The 23,157-nt window shown below is 37.8% G+C and overlaps 2 protein-coding genes across 8 annotated transcripts in view; one reads left to right on the top strand and one right to left on the bottom strand.

The window, feature by feature from the left end:
* Positions 1-14,326, top strand: part of LOC110456837 (serine/threonine-protein phosphatase 1 regulatory subunit 10-like) — a 28,333-nt gene extending 14,007 nt beyond the window's left edge. The window contains exons 3-21 of the mRNA XM_021507831.1: positions 2,424-2,521; positions 2,724-2,810; positions 3,134-3,318; positions 3,764-3,850; positions 4,161-4,535; positions 6,288-6,381; positions 6,832-6,992; positions 7,290-7,480; positions 7,678-7,816; positions 8,003-8,191; positions 8,317-8,384; positions 8,675-8,728; positions 10,227-10,357; positions 11,195-11,270; positions 11,478-11,687; positions 12,105-12,174; positions 12,389-12,532; positions 12,642-12,923; positions 13,080-14,326. Of these exons, the coding sequence (XP_021363506.1) occupies positions 2,424-2,521; positions 2,724-2,810; positions 3,134-3,318; positions 3,764-3,850; positions 4,161-4,535; positions 6,288-6,381; positions 6,832-6,992; positions 7,290-7,480; positions 7,678-7,816; positions 8,003-8,191; positions 8,317-8,384; positions 8,675-8,728; positions 10,227-10,357; positions 11,195-11,270; positions 11,478-11,687; positions 12,105-12,174; positions 12,389-12,532; positions 12,642-12,923; positions 13,080-13,174 (2,736 nt within the window). The 3' untranslated portion in view covers positions 13,175-14,326. The remainder of the gene's footprint in view (positions 1-2,423; positions 2,522-2,723; positions 2,811-3,133; positions 3,319-3,763; positions 3,851-4,160; positions 4,536-6,287; positions 6,382-6,831; positions 6,993-7,289; positions 7,481-7,677; positions 7,817-8,002; positions 8,192-8,316; positions 8,385-8,674; positions 8,729-10,226; positions 10,358-11,194; positions 11,271-11,477; positions 11,688-12,104; positions 12,175-12,388; positions 12,533-12,641; positions 12,924-13,079) is intronic.
* A 3,214-nt stretch (positions 14,327-17,540) lies between these two features.
* LOC110456839 (axonemal dynein light chain domain-containing protein 1-like) overlaps positions 17,541-23,157 on the bottom strand; it is a 34,308-nt gene continuing 28,691 nt past the window's right edge. For all 7 annotated transcript variants that reach the window (XM_021507832.1, XM_021507837.1, XM_021507833.1 and 4 more), the window contains 2 exons: positions 22,699-22,808; positions 17,541-19,132 (listed from right to left, as the gene is read on the bottom strand). In XM_021507832.1, coding sequence (XP_021363507.1) covers positions 18,847-19,132; positions 22,699-22,808 — 396 coding nt within the window. In that variant the 3' untranslated portion in view covers positions 17,541-18,846. The remainder of the gene's footprint in view (positions 19,133-22,698; positions 22,809-23,157) is intronic.

The following is a 23,157-nucleotide window of genomic DNA, read 5'->3' as shown; positions in this document are numbered from 1 at the left end:
TGCCGTTCTATATATAAGGGATATAGTAAGGTGGCATTATATAAGGGATATAGTAAGGGGGCATTATATAAGGGCTATAGTAAGGTGGCATTATATAACGGATATAGTAAGGTGGTATTATATAAGGGATATCGTAGGGGGGCCTTCTATATTTAAATGATGTACTAGGGGTGGCATTCTATATATAAGGGATATCGTAGGGGGGCCTTCTATATTTAAATGATTTACTAATGGTGGCATTCTATATATATGGGATATAGTAGGGGTGGCATTCTATATATAAGGGATATAGTAGGGTGGCATTCTATATTTAAATGATGTACTAGGGGTGGCATTCTATATATAAGGGATATAGTAGGGGTGGCATTCTATATTTAAATGATTTACTAAGGGTGGCATTCTATATATAAGGGATATAGTAGGGTGGCATTCTATATTTAAATGATTTACTAAGGGTGGCATTCTATATATAAGGGATATAGTAGGGGTGGCATTCTATATTTAAATGATTTACTAGGGGTGGCATTCTATATATAAGGGATATAGTACGGGTGGCATTCTATATATAAGGGATATAGTAGGGTGGCATTCTATATTTAAATGATTCACTAAGGGTGGCATTCTATATATAAGGGATATAGTAGGGGTGGCATTCTATATTTAAATGATTTACTAGGGGTGGCATTCTATATATAAGGGATATAGTACGGGTGGCATTCTATATATAAGGGATATAGTAGGGTGGCATTCTATATTTAAATGATTCACTAAGGGTGGCATTCTATATATAAGGGATATAGTAGGGGTGGCATTCTATATTTAAATGATTTACTAGGGGTGGCATTCTATATATAAGGGATATAGTACGGGTGGCATTCTATATATAAGGGATATAGTAGGGGTGGCATTCTATATTTAAATGATTTACTAAGGGTGGCATTCTATATATAAGGGATATAGTAGGGTGGCATTCTATATTTAAGGAATATAGTATGGGTGGCTTTGGTTTGGTTTAGTATTGTTTAATGTCGTATCAACAGCTATGGTCATTTAAGGACGGCGTATGGGTGGCATTTTATATTTAAATGATGTATTAGGTGTGGCATTCTGTATTTAAATGATGTATTAGGGGTGGCATTCAATATGTAAGGAATGTTGTAGGGTTGGCATTATATACATGTAGATATGATAATATATAGAGTAGGTGACATCTGTTTATTACTAATGTAAATGAAAAAAGTTATGGAATGGTGGCGTTTTATACAAACTTGCACAATAGAAAAGGGACGCTATAAGTAGGCAGCATACCAAAAGGGGATGTGTTGATGACAACATCAGGACTAAAGGACAGGTGGCATGTGGTACACTACTAGGAAGAATGCCAATACTATTTAGAAATGATACAAAGGGGGTTCTTGATGACAAATAAAAAGTTTGATTCTGTTTGTAGGTGTTTTGTTGTGCTTGCATATAAAGGAAACGGTCAACCATATCATTCATTATCTAAATAATGGCAGATCAATAAAAGATAAAAAAAAAAAAAACACATTTTAAACATTTTCAAAAAGAAAAATGATTTGGATGGGAAATAAGTAATTCAATATTATTCATTAGGAAAAAAACTTGTTAGTTTATGTCAAAATTTGATCTTGATGACTGCAGGCAAAAAAACAAAAAAATATATAAAATGTAGTATAGAATGATTGGAACTCTAGTTCATTGAAGAAACCACAATTTTACAAAAGTCATGTTAACCATGTTCTGATATACAGTTGAAACTAAATTATCTACAGATGAAAAGTTTTATAACAGTAGTGATGGTATATGTTTTTTTCTACTCTTTTTAGGAGTGGTGGGAGATTTAAATAAAAACAATGGAACGGCTTTATTGAATTTTAAATTATTGAATTGTTTGGTTAGAATTCTTCATAAGCAGCACATGCAATTCAGAAGCTGTCTTATTTTGAGTGCAAATCTCTATTAAAATTTGCTATGTTCAATGATAGTAACCTAGGATTACCGAGGTATATATTGAGTTGTAAAAAATACTACAAACATATTGGTGTTAATACACTGGAAAGTTACAGCTTTTGGTGAACATAATTTAGAAAAGTAATTTTATAGAGATAATCTTGGATAGTGTTACATGGTATATTTAAGGGGAGACATATCATTACTATTAAACTATTGTTAACCAAGAGTGTTATGTCTAATGTAGCTGTACTCAGCGTGTGTCAAGAGAGCTGTATGAATCAGGAATGGTTAGAATGAAGTGACAGTTTCTGTAGCATCCTGATGCCAGTTAGATGGGGTTGACTGTTGTATTTGTGTTCATAACTGGAGGCAGAAATCCCTTCATAATTCATAATCCAAAATTAAGGTTATATTTAAGTCTTCTAATCAAGAATTTATTTGTGTTTCAGCCTCCAATTGACCCACACCAGTTGCTGAAGGCTCTTAGTTCCCTTCTGACTCAAAGTGGGGCAATAAAGGGTCCTACAGAGTCCACTCGAATATGCAGGTGTGTATGTACGTGGTGCACAGAACGATAAGAATAATGCTGTATTTTTAGAAATATAAATAATGCAATTATGAATTGAATAAGGGCAAAATAGCATTGAATAACAGCTAGTCTGATGAAATAATGTTAAGTTAAATGGAATATGGTTAGTTTACTTAACATAATATAGATCACTTCTAATAAAATTTATTTTCATTTGCAGTCTAATGCGAGATGTTACAAAGCTAGCCAGTAAATGCGTGTACATCAATATCCTGAGGGCCACAGATACTCTAGATGTCTTGGAGAAGTAAGTTACAGGTTTAAAGCTCTGTATTCGGTTACTTAGTGCCATAATGAAATACCCCAAGAAACCATAGGTTATTAGGGGTTGCCACTCCCAACATGGATGGTGTACCCAAGAAACCTTAGATTGATTGCGAACACCAAGTGCCCATGCTCATGGTACTGAGTAATGTGTTATACAATGTTTTAAAGAAATAAACTCATGAAATTGTCAAATTTCCACTGAATAAAAAAAATCAAATTTGGAAAGCAAAACGTAATTCTATGGTTATTGACGAGTAAACAGACTGTGCTATAACATTTCAAAGAGATATTGTTGACTTGTAGGTTTATAGAAGTTGGAGGATGGGATATCCTCAATGTGTGGTTGGAGGACAGTAAAAACACTGAGAACACGCCCATCCTGGTAGAGCTTCTCAAAGTATACCATCAACTCCCCATCACTGTTGACCTCCTCAAGAAAAATGGTGCTGCCAAGACCATCAAACAGTTCCGCAAGTCAGAGGACGAAAGTAAGCAGTTGTGTTGGAACAAAATCAATTAACTGAATTGTGAAATTGTACCACCTTTCAAATGCGTTCTTGTCCAGATTGGTAATTTTACACCATACTCTTATTTTCTTATATAGTTTGTATTAAATTGTATATATAGCAAATAAATACGAAAGTGTCTGTTTCGTTTTACATATCAAATTATAATAACATAAACTGTTGCTTCATTTTGGTGAAAACATTTTGTAACAGCATTTTCCCCAGGGATGAGAATGGTAACTGGTACCTAGCATAAATATTTGAACTTCATAGTTATTATGTAGGCAGTATGTGTTCCATTTTATACAAATACAGTTTTTGAAATGTAGGTAAATTCTGCTACATTTGTTATATAGCTTTGGAAGATAAGAGCTGACATGATATTTATGTGTAATTATATATATTGATATCTTTTTTAAATTTTCAGTGTTGAAGACTTTGTCATCAGATATTGTTGAGAAATGGATGAACAAAATTCGAGAAAACAGTAATAAGGACGCTGGGGAAGCTAATGGTAGGTTGTGGTCGTAACAAACTGCTGGTATACTGGGGTCAGATACGACTTCCATTCCAGAGATATTTTACTGTACAAGAGAAAATAAGTGAAGTCTAGGAAGTTTACAAGAGTAAGCTTGCAATCAAATTTCCTTGTTTCCAACTCCTTTTGAAGAAAATACTGTTAGATAATTTGTCATTTTGAAAAAAAAAGAAATTTTGTTAAGTAAAAATATACTTGATGATGATGCTAGATGTGAAATGATATACCTATATCTGTTATAGCAAACCTTTTTTTGTCTGTTAATGCAAGATGTTTTTTGTTTTAGATAAAGATAAAATGAGGAAAAAAAAGAAGAGTGATAAAAAAGAGAAAGACAGTGAAAAGGAGAAAGATAAGGAGAAAGATAAGCATAAACATGTGTCATCATCATCCTCATCATCCTCATCCTCATCATCATCAACTCAGCACCATCATCACCACCACCGTAGTAAGGAGGAGAAGAATGAGTCTAGTAAAAACAAAGACGATAAATCAGACTCTGTCAGCGTAGACAATCTTAGTACAAACACTGCCACTGGCACTGTCACGCCAGGAAATGGACTCAAAATACACATCAAACTAGAGCGCAATGACAAAAAACCACCAGAGCCAAAGCGACCTTCCACTGTGAAACGACCTCCTGTCAAACCTCGTTCTAGTGGTATGTGTTGACGTGTTTATATGAGAGGGATGTGAAGTGTATAGGGAAAGGATGAAAATATTCTTCTATGTTATCATATCATTACTATATGTAATTATAATTTTCTGTAACTGGTATTTATCTTTACATGTTTACTTTACCAATAAATTGGCAAAAAATTGTCCTAGCAATAATTTTCCTGATTCACTAATTATTAAAATTTGTATTTGCAAAAATCATGATTTATTCAGAACTTTTAACTGGTTACTTTTAAAGCTCATTATTTAAAAGAATAAAAATAGAGTATGAATTATCAAAGTGACAGTTAACATGACCCAAGATCAGCATTTAAATGAGAGGCAGCTTTCTGTTCGAACAAAGATGTTTTCGTGATCCTTTTGCAGGTAGTAATCATATCTATTCATCAAAGAAGGATAGCCTTCTTCACAACTAGGATCAGCTATAGATCTTTGTTTTGTCTAGGCGTTCTTGTGTATGTTGTTAGGCGTTCCTTGTGTACGTTGCTAGGCATTCCTTGTGTACGTTGTTAGGCGTTCCTTGTGTACGTTGTTAGGCATTCCTTGTGTACGTTGTTAGGCGTTCTTGTGTATGTTGTTAGGCGTTCCTTGTGTACGTTGCTAGGCATTCCTTGTGTACGTTGCTAGGCGTTGCTTTAGTACTAATATTAATACCTGGCCTCCTCTTCCCCGGCCGGGTATTAAATCGATCCCATGCCGTGTAATGGAGCAAGCCCAGTGTGAATCACACCGGGGCGATTTTAGAATTAATTGACAGCACATTGGTCCGCATCCATAAATAAGGTTGTAGTATGAACTATTTCTGTTGATATCCTGCACAACTTGAAGTTAAACTCTGCCTAAAATGTCGTTAAATTATCAAGTTAACGTAGCAAGCGTAATCGAAATCTGAATTGACCGCCATGTTGGAAAGTTCGTCTCTCTTCCGATATAGGTCAGACGTCCAAATATGGGTGTCATGACCCAATATGGCAGCATCAGTAGTAATACTATATTTTGCCATGCAGGCCATATATAGAAAGGATAATTGAGATAACATCACGCGTGATCTGTCATGGCGGTCGTTTCTAAAAAAAAAATCCCAAGACGGACTCTGTTAATTTCGTAAAAGAGTTTTTGCATGGGTAAGGATTAATTTTTTCAACAAATATGCAATATTTTGATAACATTATACTCATATGAGGCGTGAATTATATGCAATCTTACAGATTAACACTTTTGATTTTGCTCCCTTAGTTGGCATAGGACCGCTTCGTAGCTCTGACGACGCAATATATAAAAAAAAATGTCATCGTCAGAAAGCTACGTTATCACAGCTAGCGTTCCTTGTGTACGTTGTTAGGCGTTCCTTGTGTACGTTGTTAGGCATTCCTTGTGTACGTTGTTAGGCTTTCCTTGTGTATGTTGTTAGGCGTTCCTTATTTACGTTGTTAGGCGTTCCTTGTTTTAGTTGTTAGGCGTTCCTTGTTTTAGTTGTTAGGCGTTCCTTGGTTACGTTGTTCGGCGTTCCTTGTTTACGTTGTTAGGTGTTCCTTGTGTACGTTGTTAGGCGTTCCTTGCGTACGTTGTTAGGCGTTCCTTGTGTACGTTGTTAGGCGTTCCTTGTTTTAGTTGTTAGGCGTTCCTTGTGTACGTTGTTAGGCGTTCCTTGTTTACGTTGTTAGGCGTTCCTTATGTACGTTGTTAGGCGTTCCTTGCGTACATTGTTACAGGCTGTAACCTTATAATGTTAAAGGTGTGATAGAGGACAGTGGACCTATGCCACTACTGAAGAAGAAAATGCCCTCTCAGACTGGACCAGAAAACCGGCCTGTAATCAAAAGGCCAGGGTATGCTATCTTTTATCACTTACAATGAACATTTTAACTAAGTAGTTATTAGCTATGCTGTGGTGATATTTCCAGACATGTCATTAAACAATTGCCAGTCTAAAAGGAACGACAAGAACTCTGAATCTGTGGTAATATATCATATGCCTTCAAAGAAGAGCCGAAACCATATTTTTGTGATGGACCATTTCTTCATATTCACCTTTTTTTTGTAATGCAAGCCAAATTAATTCTGAATCAGTTTATTACAGAAATTTTGCCTCACCCTTAATATAAAGAAAGTTTGAACAACCATGCTAAGTATGTAGATATATTAAAACAGAACTAAAACATCATGTCTTGGATGAAATGTTGCTTTAAGGTCATAAGTAAAAATAGTAGTAACATGTCATTCATCCTTATTCTTGATAATAAAGGAATTTAACTAATTTTGATTGGTTTTTTTTCCAGTTCTGACCAAAAGATAAAAGAGGAACCACCGTGGAAGAAATCTCGCCTCCATGTTACAACTTCCTTGCCTTCCAGCTCTCCAACGGAAAAATCACCAACGATAGTGTCACCAGGAGACATACATAATCAGATTAAATTCCCTTTCCAGAAACCAGTCAAGTGTGAGTCTTCATTGCAATATGTAATGCAGTGTTAGTTTATTGCTATGCTGTCTCTTGTTTACTAAACAGTTGTAAGCTAGGTAGTTGTTATTTGACCAACAAAATATAATATGATTTTTAAAAGTACATTTCCTTGTAAATGAAAACAAAATCCACTATTTCAAGCTAGAAAGTATGTGTGATGTTTTTTTCTGATTTAAACCATTACCAGTATGTGCAATAACCAAGTAGGATGTTACCATAATTGCTACTGGACTGAATGCTGTAGATGTTTACCATTCTGTTTGTTTGTTACAGCTGCGATGCATGAAGACAATAGTTTTATAAATGACATCATAAGACCGGTAGGGAGGATGAAGAGAAAACCTCGCCCTGGGGTCAACGGAACCACACCCACTAAACTCACCACTCCAACCACACCCACCACGCCCCCATCACCTGTATCGCCTACCACTGCCCTCAAGTCTAGTCTACCTTCAGTACCCTCTGTAAGTACTGTAATGGCAAAATCAGAAAATATTGCCAATTTATAATTACAGATTTTGTTTTGGAAAACAATTTATATTTTATTGTTTCAGGAAACGTTTATTTCTGTTTAATCTATTAAAGTGTACACTTATTTATAATCTGATAAAGTTTATAAAGTTTTGTCTGTATTTACATTTGATTTGATTATATTGTACAGTTTTACAAGGAAACATTGGAAACCAGTGAAACTAATGGAACTAGTCCAACGCAGGATAGAAGCCCATCTCCTACAGAGAAGATGGATACCTCAGAAGCCAAAGAAGTCACAGACGATAATATGGAGACCGACAACAAAGGCAAGTGTACTTACTGTCCTGTCACCAAATGACATGTGACTATAGAAGGACAGGGTAACATTAAAACAACAATATTCTATTGTCTTCCTATCCAAGAAAAAAAAGAAAATTCTGTTGCTTCTAAGCTTCAATAATTTTAATGGCATACATAATTTTAACACATAACCCTTTGTAATTAAACTTCAGAATCCAATGTTGAAAAAGAGGCTGAAAATAGTGAGAATGCAGAGAAACCTGTTATAGATGACTTTGGTGAGAGTTTACTATCAACTGAGACCACAACCAAGAAGAAGAAGAAGAGGCTGACTGTTTCGTGGGCAGAAGAAGGCAAACTTCACCAGTATCATTATTTTGAAATGGACGAAACGGAAAGAGGTATTAGTCATTCTTAATAAGTCTTCAATTGGTTCTAGACACAGAAACACAATATATTTTGGTTCCACACTAGTTGCTCTCTGTTCATACTCGTTGACATACAATTCTCTTTTTTGCCTTTGTAGAAAATGTTAACAGACCCAAAGAGAATTTTGATGAGGCGAAGAAGCATGAAATGATGATGGACAGAAAGGTGAGTTCAGATGAAATATAATTGTTTGATTTTAAAATGTTTGTTAAGGTGATTTAAAGAAAAATTGTTTCTGTAATTCAAAGGGATTTTTGTTTCACCATAATGAAAAATAATACGGTTCAGTGTTTCAAAACAAATTTGATTCGATGTTTCAGAAATTGTTTTGCTTCGTGGTTCTACTTTTGTTTTCATAATGGCATAATTTATAAATGTGTTTATCAAAATTCACAAGTAAATAGAATTATTCAGGTCCTTAAAGATTCATTAACAATATATATGTTCTTTTTAAGGTTGCAGAGTCGGCTAAAAGATACACAAAGGACAATATGCAGGAAGCTATTCCTGTAAGTACCTTGCCTTTTGTCACTTTTGTGTTGAAGCTGGAATATACAGTCAAGATCACAGATTGTTTCTTAAAAAATTGTCCATAACATAGCAATAATTGGAGCTGGTCTTGCATATATCTATGAACTAATGTCATCTGAGACCGGGAAATTTATTTGAAGCTTACATACAGTTTGTTACTCCTGTATAGAAAAATATGGTGGCTATTACTCCTGTATAGGTAAATATGGTGGCCATTACTACTGTATAGGTAAATATGGTGGCTATTACTCCTGTATAGGTAAATATGGTGGCCATTACTCCTGTATAGGTAAATATGGTGGCCATTACTGCTGTATAGGTAAATATGGGGGCTATTACTCCTGTATAGGTAAATATGGTGGCTATTCCTCCTGTATAGGTTTATATGGTGGCAATTACTCCTGTATAGGTAAATATGGTGGCAATTACTCCTGTATAGGTAAATATGGTGGCCATTACTCCTGTATAGGTAAATATGGTGGCTATTCCTCCTGTATAGGTAAATATGGTGGTTATTACTCCTGTATAGGTAAATATGGTGGCAATTACTCCTGTATCGGTAAATATGGTGGCCATTACTCCTGTATAGGTAAATATGGTGGCTATTCCTCCTGTATAGGTAAATATGGTGGCAATTACTCCTGTATAGGTAAAATATGGTGGCAATTACTCCTGTATAGGTAAATATGGTGGCCATTACTCCTGTATAGGTAAATATGGTGGTTATTACTCCTGTATAGGTAAATATGGTGGCCATTACTCATGTAAAGGTAAAGATGGTGGCTATTACTACTGTATAGGTAAATATGGTGGCTATTACTCCTGTATAGGTAAATATGGTGGCTATTTCTCCTGTATAGGTAAATATGTTGGCTATTACTCCTGTATAGGTAAATATGGTGGCTATTACTACTGTATAGGTAAATATGGTGGCTATTACTCCTGTATAGGTAATTATGGTGGCTATTACTCCTGTATGGTGGCTATTACTCCTGTATAGGTAAATATGGTGGCTATTACTCCTGTATAGGTTAATATGGTGGCTATTACTCCTGTATAGGTAAATATGGTGGCTATTTTTGGTTGAGAAACTGAATTCCACCATATTGAGTTATACAGAAGTAATAAACTCTTTTATATTCAACAAAGATTTAGCAATCTTATCAAATTTTCTCTAAGCTTAGGCAAATTCACACCAGCAGCTCTTGATTCTGCTGTTACAAAATGTAAGTAAGCAATGGTTTGACATTATATCAGTGATGTCAAAATAGTGAAGCTTGCTTGTATTTCAAGGTTGATTTCAAGGGTCATCCATGTTTATTTTTCCGAGCCTGACCCTCCCAACACCTTGTCAGTAAGAAAAGTTTGGTCATGTGACTGAAATAAGCCAGTAACAATTTTAGATCCTCATTGAATGTATATCTGAAGCTAATGTTGTTGAGAGAGATGCCCATGATGGTCCCTTTTGTGTTGCAGTGGAGATTCCCTTTCTTAATATCTGGTCTGCCCCCACCTCCGTCAGAGCGAGGTTGCCAGAGTCTGGAGAAGGATGTACAGAAAGAGAGGGAAGGTGTGGTCTTACAGGCACTCTTCTTCAACAAGGAGATGTGAGTATTACCTAGGAGCTATAGGCCTGGTATGGTGTGCTTTACTTAGAGAAATGTTAGTCTCTCCATATAGTATTGACCAATAAACATGTTAACATTTGGAGATTTCTTTGCTGTCAAAGTAAAAGAGGAATTCTTATTGAAATGTTTACCTGATCAGTGATTTTATTGTGTCGCCTACGACAGATGTCGGAAAGACCCATAGGCATTGCTTTTCCAACGGCGACTTAGAAAAAAACTCAACGTTAAGGTTTTGCGTTTAGCTCTTACATATATGGCTGTTTCTGGCAAAGTATAAATGCTAGAGCAACCAAACTTGGGTCATAGGTGTATCATGGGATGTATAGCTGAATGCATTACACTCTTTACTAGTATTTCAACGATTTCTGTATTTTTGGGCTAAAAACCTCAAATTTCTGGACTTAGAAAAAAACTCAACGTTAAGGTTTTGCGTTTAGCTCTTGCATATTAGGCTCTTTCTGACAAATTATAAGAGCTACACCAACCAAACCTCAATCATACATGTATCATGGGTAGTAGAGCCTACTACTCTAAAAACATTTCATGGATTTCTCCACTTTTTCGGATAAAAACCTGAAATTTCTGGACTTTAAAAAATCAATGTTATGATTTTGCGTTTAGGTCCGTTTCCTTATGTACTACGTCAAATGTTTAAAAAAAATCAATGTTATGATTTTGCGTATAGGTCCGTTTCCTTATGTACTATGTCAAATATTTATTATATTGACAAAGCGGGACAGGAGACACATATAAATACGCGTAATTCTTGTGTTATTGCAATATGACACAGTATTGTAATGATATTTGTATTTGCAGGCTACCTGATGGACCAAGTGAACCAGACTTGGAGTCCGTGGAACCCTCTGATCCAAAGTTCATTCCACTGGAAGATGTAAGAAATATGTCTATCTTATCTCAAAACCTTATATTAAGAAATGAATAAGTTACGGTAAACTGATAAATATTAAGGTCTATTAATTTGAGCTACAGTAATGCAATGAAACAAAAAGTTTAGTAATGCAAAAAGTTTGGTCTATATGGTTTGAAAAAAACCAAATCTGCTTTGTGTCTTACTGTTGTGTGTTGTGTGTTACCCCAGGAGACATCCGGAGGTGATGAGTTCATGTATAGCTATGACAATCCCGGCCACAAGTCGGTCCCAGAGGTTCAGGTGGCTCCTTTCCAGCTGCCCCCAGATGTGGCAAACATGCTGGCCAACTTCCACCAACAGGCGGCCCATGCACAGACACCAATGGATCCCAACAATCCCGTGTTAGCAAATGTCCAGAACCTTCTGACCTCCATATCGGTAGGTTTACAGGGAATGTACATATTTATTAACATGTATATGGTGAACTTGTTTCTATAACAGAGCAGATTATATTAAGTAGCACATGCTTGTAATAATGTTTGTTTGAGAGTGTACCTTGGCGGGTTAATATGTCCGGAGTGACTGACTCAATTGCAGAAAGATTACATCAGAAATTAACTTCCTCTTGGGCACACAGTACTGAAAATAAGCTCAGAAAATCACTTCCTGTGAAGTGTGGAATACTAAGGTAATATTGGAAAATTGCTACCTGTTAGGCATGTCGTATTGAAGGGTAACATTCTACCTGTTTGGCACAGAGTACTGTAGGTAAATCAGAAAATTACTGTCTGGTAGGCTACGGAATAGTGATAGTATATAACATGAATTATGATGGCCATATTGTGTGTCCTACAGGGTGAAACAAAAGATCCTAGTAAGGCTGAAGCAGCTTTGGAGCAGTTAAAGAGTGTTCTCAACAACCCAGGTGAGTGGCATGGTCATACTAGATCTATTATAAAATATTGTAGTGAAAAGAAAACCTTTTTGAAAACAAACATCTTGCAAAATTGATATTTTGAATAAAAAATTGCAAGTGTTATGTGAATTTTCCTGTCAATTAAAACTGTTATAAAAGCTTAGATCTGTAAACATTGTGATAAAAAATAGCTGACAATTCATCATAATTTTTGTTGTGGTAGGTGTGATGCCAGAGAACACGGGTATGGGGATGCCTGGAGGGATGAGTGGAATGCCACCACGTCTAGGTCTACTGGGAAACGCCCCACCAGGCTTCCCTATGGGGATGGGAGGACCTCCAGGAGCTCCCAGATTTCCACCCCCAGGTAAGTCTGAGATTTAACTTTATTAATGTGATAAATTTGTGTATTTGTTTAAAGTTTAATTCAATAGTATGAATAGAGTGACAGTTTTAACATTGGGTCTTTATTTCAGGACCAGGTATGGGTGGACCAGGCATGGGTGGGCCACCTTTAGGCCCAGGGGATCGTGATGAGTGGGGCGAGAACATGATTGGGGGCCCCCGTCCTGGCATGAGGGGGCGAGGCCGGCCGGGCATTCCAATGAGAGGTGGCAGGATGCCTGGACCACCTGGGGGACCAGATTTTGGGCCAATGGGACCAGAATTTTGTGGACCAGATATACCACCTCCAGGATATATGGGACCAAGAGGGGGCCCTAGAGGAAGGGGCATGAGAGGAGGCCGAATGAGAGGAGGTATGTCATAAATTCTCCTAAACCAAATTTGTACTCTGAACATAATTTAACAGTTAACATAACTTAACAGTTAACATAACTTAACAGTTAACATAATTTAACAGTTAACATAACTTAATACACCAGGTACATTTGTGATTATTATTTTGTGTGCAGGTCGACCAGATGTGCCCGTCTGTCGCCACTATGCTGCCGGAGGTTGTAGAAGGGGAGCTACATGTATGTTCTTGCATCCTGGCCCTCCTGTATAGCAGCAGGGGAACTTAGTGTGTACATAGGCTATTTTCCAATTATTAAATGAGTGCCTGCCAGGAGATGTGATATGTGTGGAGACACCTGTCAGGATAACATGTGATATCAGTAAACATGGACAGAATGCCTGCTTGGAGCTAAATGTGATACATGTATGAGAAGAGATAGAGTGCCTGCCAGAAATCAAATATATATATGTCATGAAGCCAGGTTGTAGCATGCAGACAATAACAGTGTGATCTCTACCTGTGACAAATTCATCAGTCATTTGATGTTAGACTGGCAGTGATTAGTACATAGTATGCAAATCCTGTGACTGTTGAAATGACAGCGCTAAAATATGTAATATAAATGCTGGGACTGTATGGACTACTGACTAATTGGTGCATAGACTTGGAGGAACCTGAAAAGCCTGTCCCAGTAAATGGTGGCTCAATGTTTGCTATCTATGTTGTGGATACAACTTTACCTGAAAATTTGAATTCACCAGCAGACACCTCTTAGGTCTGAGCCTCTGCATGTGTTCAGGGTCACGCAAAGGAAGATCAAAATGATCTTGAGGCAGTAGTGAAATCATCAAGAGAAACGTTTTATTGTATTCATGTACAAGCCAAACAATATTGAAACAATATAAGTTCATGTATAAATGGATATCTCAGGAATGTATAAAGAAATGATTTATTGAAATAGCCAATGTTTTAATGCTATAATCATAGAAGAACAAATAAATAGTATGTTACCAGTATGTGATAGAAGCTCATGTAAAAACATAGAATGTACAGTTAGTGAAAGTCATACATCAAGCTTCCTGTTGAATTATTTGTCAGTCTGTGTCACTATTGTACAGTATAGCTAATACTGGACATCAAGCTTCCTGTTGAATTATTTGTCAGTCTATGTCAGCTTATTTGTACAGTATAGCTAATACTGGACATCAACCTCCCGGAAAATAATGTGTCAGTCTTTGTCAGCTTATTTGTACAGAATAGCTAATACTGGACATCAAACTTCCTTTAAAATTATTTGTCAGTCTGTGTCAGCTTATTTTTACAGTTTAGCTAATACTGGACATCAAACTTCCTATAAAATTATTCGTCAGTCTGTGTCAGCTTATTGTACAGGATAGCTAATACTGGACATCAAACTTACTGTAAAATAATTTTTCAGTCTGTGCCAGCTTATTGTCCAGTATAGTTAATACTGGAATCAAACTTCCTGTACAATTAGTTGTCAGTCTGTGTCAGCTTATTGTGCAGTATAGCTAATACTGGACATCAAGCTTCCTGTTGAATTATTTGTCAGTCTATGTCAGCTTATTTGTACAGTATAGCTAATACTGGACATCAACCTCCCGGAAAATAATGTGTCAGTCTTTGTCAGCTTATTTGTACAGTTAAGCTAATTCTGGACATCAAACTTTCTGTACAATTATTTGTCAGTCTTTGTCAGCTTATTTCTACAGTTAAGCTAATACTGGACATCAAACTTTCTGTACAATTATTTGTCAGTCTTTGTCAGCTTATTGAACAGTATAGCTAATACTGGACATCAAACTTCCTCTAAAATTATTTGTCAGTCTGTGTCAGCTTATTGTTCAGTATAGCTTATTCTGGACATCAAACTTCCTGTACAATTATTTTTCAGTCTGTGTCAGCTTATTGTACAGGATAGCTAATACTGGACATCAAACTTACTGTAAAATAATTTTTCAGTCTGTGCCAGCTTATTGTCCAGTATAGTTAATACTGGAATCAAACTTCCTGTACCATTATTTGTCAGTCTGTGTCAGCTTATTGTGCAGTATAGCTAATACTGGACATCAACCTCCCGGAAAATAATGTGTCAGTCTTTGTCAGCTTATTTGTACAGAATAGCTAATACTGGACATCAAACTTCCTCTAAAATTATTTGTCAGTCTGTGTCAGCTTATTTGTACAGTTTAGCTAATGCTGGACATCAAACTTCCTGTAAAATAATTTGTCAGTCTTTGTCAGCTTATTTTACAGTATAGCTAGTACTGGACATCAAACTTCCTGTAAAATTATTTGTCAGTCTTTGTCAGCTTATTTCTACAGTTAAGCTAATACTGGACATCAAACTTTCTGTACAATTATTTGTCAGTCTTTGTCAGCTTATTGTACAGTATAGCTAATACTGGACATCAAACTTCCTGTCGATTATTTGTCAGTCTGTGTCAGCTTATTGTACAGTATAGCTAATACTGGACATCAAACTTCCTGTAAAATAATTTTTCAGTCTGTGCCAGCTTATTGTACAGTATAGTTAATACTGGAATCAAACTTCCTGTACAATTATTTGTCAGTCTGTGTCAGCTTATTGCACAGTATAGCCAATACTGGACATCAAACTTCCTGTACAATTATTTGTCAGTCTGTCTTGGTCGAAGAGCCTTCATTTTGTGCCACAAAAGTGATTGCAAATCTAAGTAATATTTGGTTGAAATTTCAAAATTTCATTAACTTACCCTGATTAAACTGTAAAGGAATTTTTTGTCTTGTCAATCAGTCTCCAAGCTACAGAGAGAAGCTATGAAGAGTCTGCGACTTTGGTTGTAAAACAACATGTAGTAATGAAGCCAGCTGTATTGTTGGTTTAACCATTGAATTGTATGTAAATACCTAATTCTTACCGATAAATATACTGGTATATCTAATTCTGGACTTGATTCTGTTAAAATGTTGATGATTTGTTAATTTTAAGATGAACTCGGTATTAAGTTAGATCATGCACATTAAAATCTCCATTATTGACCAATTATAACCTACAGAAATATGTGTTCTTCCTTATATTCCTATGATAAATGAGTTGACATCCTTCTGTCAAAACACTAGCTACTCCTGGCTCATTTTGTATGATGTGCTCGTTTGAAATGAAAGATCAGGTTGTATAATTTATAAAATGCCATGCCAAAGTCTAGAGAATATTTTTTTTTTTATTTACACAGGTGTGTGCTATTATGAGATGTTTTGACTGTGTTTGTGTGTGTGTGCATGCATAGCTAGAGGTGACAGATGAATATCGAGAGAGATTATAACAGATGATACAGTCGATGAGTAAGTTGTAGAATGATTGACTACTGTTTGAGTAATTGTACAGTATTAACCCGGAGTGTTAAGAGATGTGTTCCATATAATGGACGGCTGTATATATAGTTGTACACAGAGAGGACTCTTCTCCTGTGCTACATACCCTCGTCAGCTTACAGTGTCAAACATACCCATGTGATACTTTATACACAAGTTTCATCATACAATCTGAATGAAACTAATAAACCTATTTTATAAAAGCAATTTTGTTGTTGTATGTATTCTCATCTGAAATCTATTATTAGCTCACCTGGTCCGAAGACAGTTCCCCCACCCTATAACTATATATATCATTGCTGAGTATAAAGAAAACAAATACATATATGCTTCCAAGATGGACCCATTCATGGAGACATAGTTCCCTAGGTCATAACTTTGAAACCTTTGATATCCCAATTCCATATCCATATAAATTGCTGGGCATAAAGAGTGAACACATGATTTTAAAATTGGCCCAGGGATCTGGGTACTACACCCTAGGGAATGAATCCTCTGTCACAACTTAGAAACAGTTGAGATCCCCACACTATAATGAGATGACATGCTACCAGGATGATCTTTGGGTCTAGCCCAACTATTGAAGACTTGGTTCCTGCATCATAACTTTCATTACCACCACATATACCATTGCTGGACACAAAGAGACAACTAAGCATGATGGAATTGACCCTTGGGTCTGGGCACACCAAAGGGACAGTTTGTACGTCACAACTTTGGAACTTTTGAGATCCCCACCCAGTAACCATGTTCATAATAGCTGTGCATGAAAGTTCAATTGCTACCAGGATTTGCCTCGGGGCTTGTCCCTGCCCATAGGGCCATAGGTCCTTGGGTTAAAACAGTGAAATGGTTCAGATTCCCACTACAATTGGGAGTATGAAAAGACTAAAACATGTAGCTTCCAGGATTCGCCATACTTTGTGATTAAGTCAACTTTAAAATGGTTGTGATCCTTTCCCCATAACCATATCTGCTTATGTTAGGTGTAAAAGTCTAATATAGATATGCTAATAGGATTGCCTCTTGGTCTGTCCCATCCCTGGTAACTCAGTTGCTGGGGCATAACAGGGATCTTCAATGGTGCCCTGTTGATCTCTGCTGTAGTGTTGATCATTAAAATACAGAAAGCAGTCGATGTCTTATCCATCAGCATCATCTGAACTGTACTTCAGACAGAACAAGTTTACAAACTACCATTTAAACTAGACATACACACAGTACATTATCCTACTGGACAAGGAATCAAACAAGCCATGTGTATATAAAAATGACATTTATTAAATATAGAGTGATTCAACATAGAGACTATATCCAGAAATACCATACATGTGAAGATCACAATATAACAAAATACAGTCTTTAGAGCATCACAGCATTGGTTTCTTCAGCAGCTTTTTGTTACCCCAGCTAATAATACTGTCTGATCCCAGGAAAATCTGACCAATATCAGAGCGTGGTCTTCCCAAAAATGTACCGATGTCCACCATTATATTTACACCCAAGTCTATAGAGTCTATCAGATCTGGTGAGAATTGTGCAACAAAGTCCAGCCTAACCTACAATGCCTAGCTGGGACAGCAATATATCAACACATACATGTTCCAGTTTTACAAATAATGCTTATAGTTTATATGAATATTTAATGAAGACAATGATACAATATTGTATGTTGAATCAATGATAACAAAAATACTGTTCTATCAAATATATAATAGGTTATATTAAAGACAAGGTATCTGGTTTGCTCTGCAAATCACTATATATCATCATCATATTTCAATAAACGTATCTAAAGACCCCTACTCCAGGGGTTGGACAGGGACTCAGCAGACAGTTCACCAATATCACAGACAAGATCAGGAATGTGTACAAAACATTCATAACATCCAACAAATGTGATGTGTGGCTTACTTAAAACATAGAATCCAAAGTCTCGGACAGTCCTGTTACATAACGTCGTAAGACCCTGTGCTTACAACATAGCCTCAGTAGTTAGAACCTTGTTGGGTAATACGGTAATACATCTCAGCAGTAACACCAGTTATACAACATAATACTGGGAAAATAATACTGAGGAATACGATAAACTCTATAAAGTGAAAAGTTACAAAATATTTAGTTCTATTCGTCAGCAGTACAGGTGTAGAGGATTAACAAAGAGGATGGTGACACACAAAACACTGAACACTATCATCTCACTCTTATGGACGGAATATACAGGTACAATGTAGATAAAATATCACACTGAGTTCAGACCAGGAATAACAGTCTTACACATCAACTCTTCACTTCTTCACATACATTGCTTATGCTTAGTATGCTTACATATACTCTCTGTAGACTACAAAGCTGCTACCAGTAGTTAATTTACAAAATATTTCCTTTTTTTAGTTAGTAAGTAGAAGCATACAAAACAATTCTATGTTCGGGTGTTAACAAAACAAAAGTCCATAGTAGTGAAAAAGAAAGTTATGTTTCTGTTTCCTGATACGCTGTATCTGTTAGAGTGGGTCGAGTTCAGGAAAATGAAGTTCTTGTTCGAAGATTATGGCAAGTGTTTTTATTTATTTATCTTTCTTCTTTTTCGATTTACTGCTGCCCTTGGAGGCCTGAGATTCGGGGCGTTTCTTTTCCTCCTTGGTGTCTGAGGGATCTTTGGGTGTGGTTGGGGCTGGAGAGGCGGGTGCCTTGGCTGGGGACACCGACACTGATCTCCCCTCTGATCCCTCTGTTTGTTCATATTTCATCAATTTTTTCTCCAATTCACGGAGTTTCTCCTCAGCAGATGCTAGATCAGTCTCGGCGGTGGCAGCCCGCTCCTCAGCTTTCTGGGCACGCTCTTCTGTATCTCTGTAACACATTAACAGTCTGACGGTGATTCTCTTATACTTCATAATGTCACATACCAGGTCACAGTTACATGACAAGTACCACCATTACATGTAGTCCATATGCACTTCACTAACATTGTAACCACAAGACACAAGATAATACCAGCTAATTCTGGGGAGATCTGAAAACTTACATGAGCTGGTTTTGGGGAGATCTGAAAACTTTCATGAGCTGGTTTTGGGGAGATCTGACAACTTACATGAGCTGGTTCTGGAGAAATCTGAAAGCTTACATGAGCTGGTTTTGGAGAAATCTGAAAACTTACATGAGCTGGTTTTGGCGAGATCTGAAAACTTACATGAGCTGGCTTTGGGGAGATCTGAAAACTTTCATGAGCTGGTTTTGGGGAGATCTGACAACTTACATGAGCTGGTTCTGGAGAAATCTGAAAACTTACATGAGCTGGCTTTGGGGAGATCTGAAAACTTACATGAGCTGGTGTTGGGGAGAATCTGGGTACTTATGTCAGCTGGTTCTGGGGAGAATCTGGGTACTTATGTCAGCTGGTTCTGGAGAGAATCTTGGTACATACATGAGCTGGTTCTGGGGAGAATCTGGGTACTTACATGAGCTGGTTCTGGAGAGATCTGAAAACTGACATGAGCTGGTTTTGGAGAAATCTGAAAACTTATATGAGCTGGTTTTGGGGAGATCTGAAAACTTACATGAGCTGGTTCTTGGGAGAATCTGTGTACTTATGTCAGATGGTTTTGGGGAGAATCTGGGTACTTACATGAGCTGGTTCTGGAGAAATCTGAAAACTTACATGAGCTGGTTCTGGGGAGATCTGTGTACTTATATATCAGCTGGTTTTGGGGAGAATCTGGGTACTTATATATCAGCTGGTTTTGGGGAGAATCTGGGTACTTATGTCAGCTGGTTCTGGGGAGAATCTGGGTACTTATGTCAGCTGGTTCTGGAGAGAATCTTGGTACTTACATGAGCTGGTTCTGGGGAGAATCTGGGTACTTATGTCAGCTGGTTTTGGGGAGAATCTTGGTACTTATATCAGCTGGTTTTGGGGAGAATCTGGGTACATACATGAGCTGGTTCTGGGGAGAATCTGGGTACTTATGTCAGCTGGTTTTGGGGAGAATCTTGGTACTTATATCAGCTGGTTTTGGGGAGAATCTGGGTACTTATATCAGCTGGTTCTGGGGAGAATCTGGGTACTTATATCAGCTGGTTCTGGGGAGAATCTGTGTACTTATATCAGCTGGTTTTGGGGAGAATCTGTGTACTTATATCAGCTGGTTTTGGGGAGAATCTGGGTACATACATGAGCTGGTTCTGGGGAGAATCGGGGTACTTAATTCAGCTGGTTTTGTGGAGAATCTGGGTACTTATATCAGCTGGTTCTGGGGAGAATCTGTGTACTTATATCAGCTGGTTTTGGGGAGAATCTGTGTACTTATGTCAGATGGTTTTGGGGAGAATCTGGGTACATACATGAGCTGGTTCTGGGGAGAATCTGGGTACTTATATCAGCTGGTTCAGGGGAGATCTGAGAACTTGCACAAGCTGGTTTTGGGGAGAATCTGGGTACTTATATCGGCTGGTTTGGGGGAGAATCTGGGTACTTATATCAGCTGGTTTGGGGGAGAATCTGGGTACTTGCATGAGCTGGTTCTGGGGAGAATCAGGGTACTTACATGAGCTGGTTCTTGGGAGAATCTGTGTACTTATATCAGCTGGTTGTGGGGAGAATCTGTGTACTTATATAAGCTGGTTTTGAGGAGAATCTGGGTACATACATGACCTGGTTCTGGGGAGGATCTGGGTACTTATATCAGCTGGTTTTGGGGAGAATCTGGGTACATACATGACCTGGTTCTGGGGAGAATCGGGGTACTTATATCAGCTGGTTTTGGGGAGAATCTGGGTTCTTATCTCAGCTGGTTTAGGGGAGAATCTGTGTACTTATATCAGCTGGTTTTGGGGAGAATCTGGGTACATACATGACCTGGTTCTGGGGAGAATCTGGGTACTTATATCAGCTGGTTTTGGGGAGAATCTGTGTTCTTATATCAGCTGGTTTAGGGGAGAATCTGTGTACTTATGTCAGCTGGTTTTGGGGAGAATCTGGGTACTTATATCAGCTGGTTCTGGGGAGAATCTGTGTACGTATATCAGCTGGTTTTGGGGAGAATCTGTGTACTTATATCAGCTGGTTTGGGGGAGAATCTGGGTACTTACATGAGCTGGTTCTGGGGAGATTCTAGGTACTTACATGAGCTGGTTCTTGGGAGAATCTGTGTACTTATATCAGCTGGTTTTGGGGAGAATCTGTGTACTTATATATCAGCTGGTTCTGGGGAGAATCTGTGTACGTATATCAGCTGGTTTTGGGGAGAATCTGTGTACTTATATATCAGCTGGTTCTGGGGAGAATCTGTGTACTTATATATCAGCTGGTTCTGGGGAGAATCTGTGTACGTATATCAGCTGGTTTTGGGGAGAATCTGGGTACATACATGACCTGGTTCTGAGGAGAATCTGGGTACTTACATGAGCTGGTTTTGGGGAGAATCTGTACACTTATATCAGCTGGTTTTTGGCAGAATCTGGGTACTTACATGAGCTGGTTCTGGGGAGAATCTGGGTACTTATATCAGCTGGTTTTGGGGAGAAGCTTGGTACTATATCAGCTGGTTTTGGGGGGAATCCTGGTACTATATCAGCTGGTCCTGGGGGGAATCTGGGTTCTTATATCAGCTGGTTTTTGGCAGAATCTGGGTACTTACATGAGCTGGTTTTGGGGAGAATCTTGGTACTATATCAGCTGGTTTTGGGGAGAATCTGTGTACTTACTTATATCAGCTTGTTCTGGGGAAATCTTGGTACTTATGTCAGATGGTTTTGGGGAGAATCTGGGTTCTTATATCAGCTGGTTTTGGGGGGAATCTGGGGTCTTATATCAGCTGGTCCTGGGGGGAATCTGGGTTCTTATATCAGGTGGTTTTGGGGAGAATCCTGGTACTATATCAGCTGGTTTTGGGGAGAATCTGGGTTCTTATATCAGCTGGTCCTGGGGAGAATCTGGGTACTTACATGAGCTGGTTCTGGGGAGATCTGAGAACTTGCACGAGCTGGTTTGGGGGAGAATCTGGGTACTTATATCAGCTAGTTTTGGGGAGAATCTGGGTGCTTACATGAGCTGGTTCTGGGGAGAATCTGGGTACTTATGTCAGCTGGTTTTGGGGAGAATCTGGATACTTATATCAGCTGGTTTTAGGGAGAATCTGGGTACTTATATCACCTGGTTTTGGGGAGAATCTGGGTACTTATGTCAGCTGGTTTTGGGGAGAATCTTGGTACTATATCAGCTGGTTTTGGGGAGAATCTTGGTACTATATCAGCTGGTTTTGGGGAGAATCTGGGTACTTATGTCAGCTGGTTTTGGGGAGAATCTGGGTACTTATGTCTGCTTGTTTTGGGGAGAATCTGGGTTCTTATATCAGCTGGTTTTGGGGAGAATCTGGGTTCTTATATCAGCTGGTTTTGGGGAGAATCTGGGTTCTTACATGAGCTGGTTCTGGAGTGAGTCCATGGCAGTGAGCGCCTGGAAAGCCTTGTGTGTGTCTGGAGCATCAACCGTTCTTACTGCAGGGGGTGGTTCCTTAGGTGCCACAGGCTGGCAACAGGAAATACATGCACAATATTTAACAATATCTTAAATTGCATAAATATAGATGATATGTATCTCATATGAGACATCAACATGTACTTTAACATATCTAATACGTGCTATGAAATTACATCTTAAATAAGAATTAACATTACTTCTACAGGCACCGGATCAAATACGTGTGCTGTACTCCTAGCTACAATCTGAATTTACAACTTACTTCTAGAGGTGCCTGATCTAATACGGTACTCCTAGCTACAGTCCAAACTTACTTCTAGAGGTGACTGATCTAATACTGTACTCATAGTTACAGTCCAAACTTACTTCTAGAGGTGACTGATCTAATACTGTACTC

The sequence above is a fragment of the Mizuhopecten yessoensis genome, unplaced genomic scaffold (genome assembly GCF_002113885.1).
Source record: "Mizuhopecten yessoensis strain PY_sf001 unplaced genomic scaffold, ASM211388v2 scaffold8885, whole genome shotgun sequence".
Lineage (NCBI taxonomy): Eukaryota > Metazoa > Mollusca > Bivalvia > Pectinida > Pectinidae > Mizuhopecten > Mizuhopecten yessoensis.
Note: the sequence above shows the minus strand (reverse complement) of the source record. Positions and strands in the feature narration are given on the sequence as shown.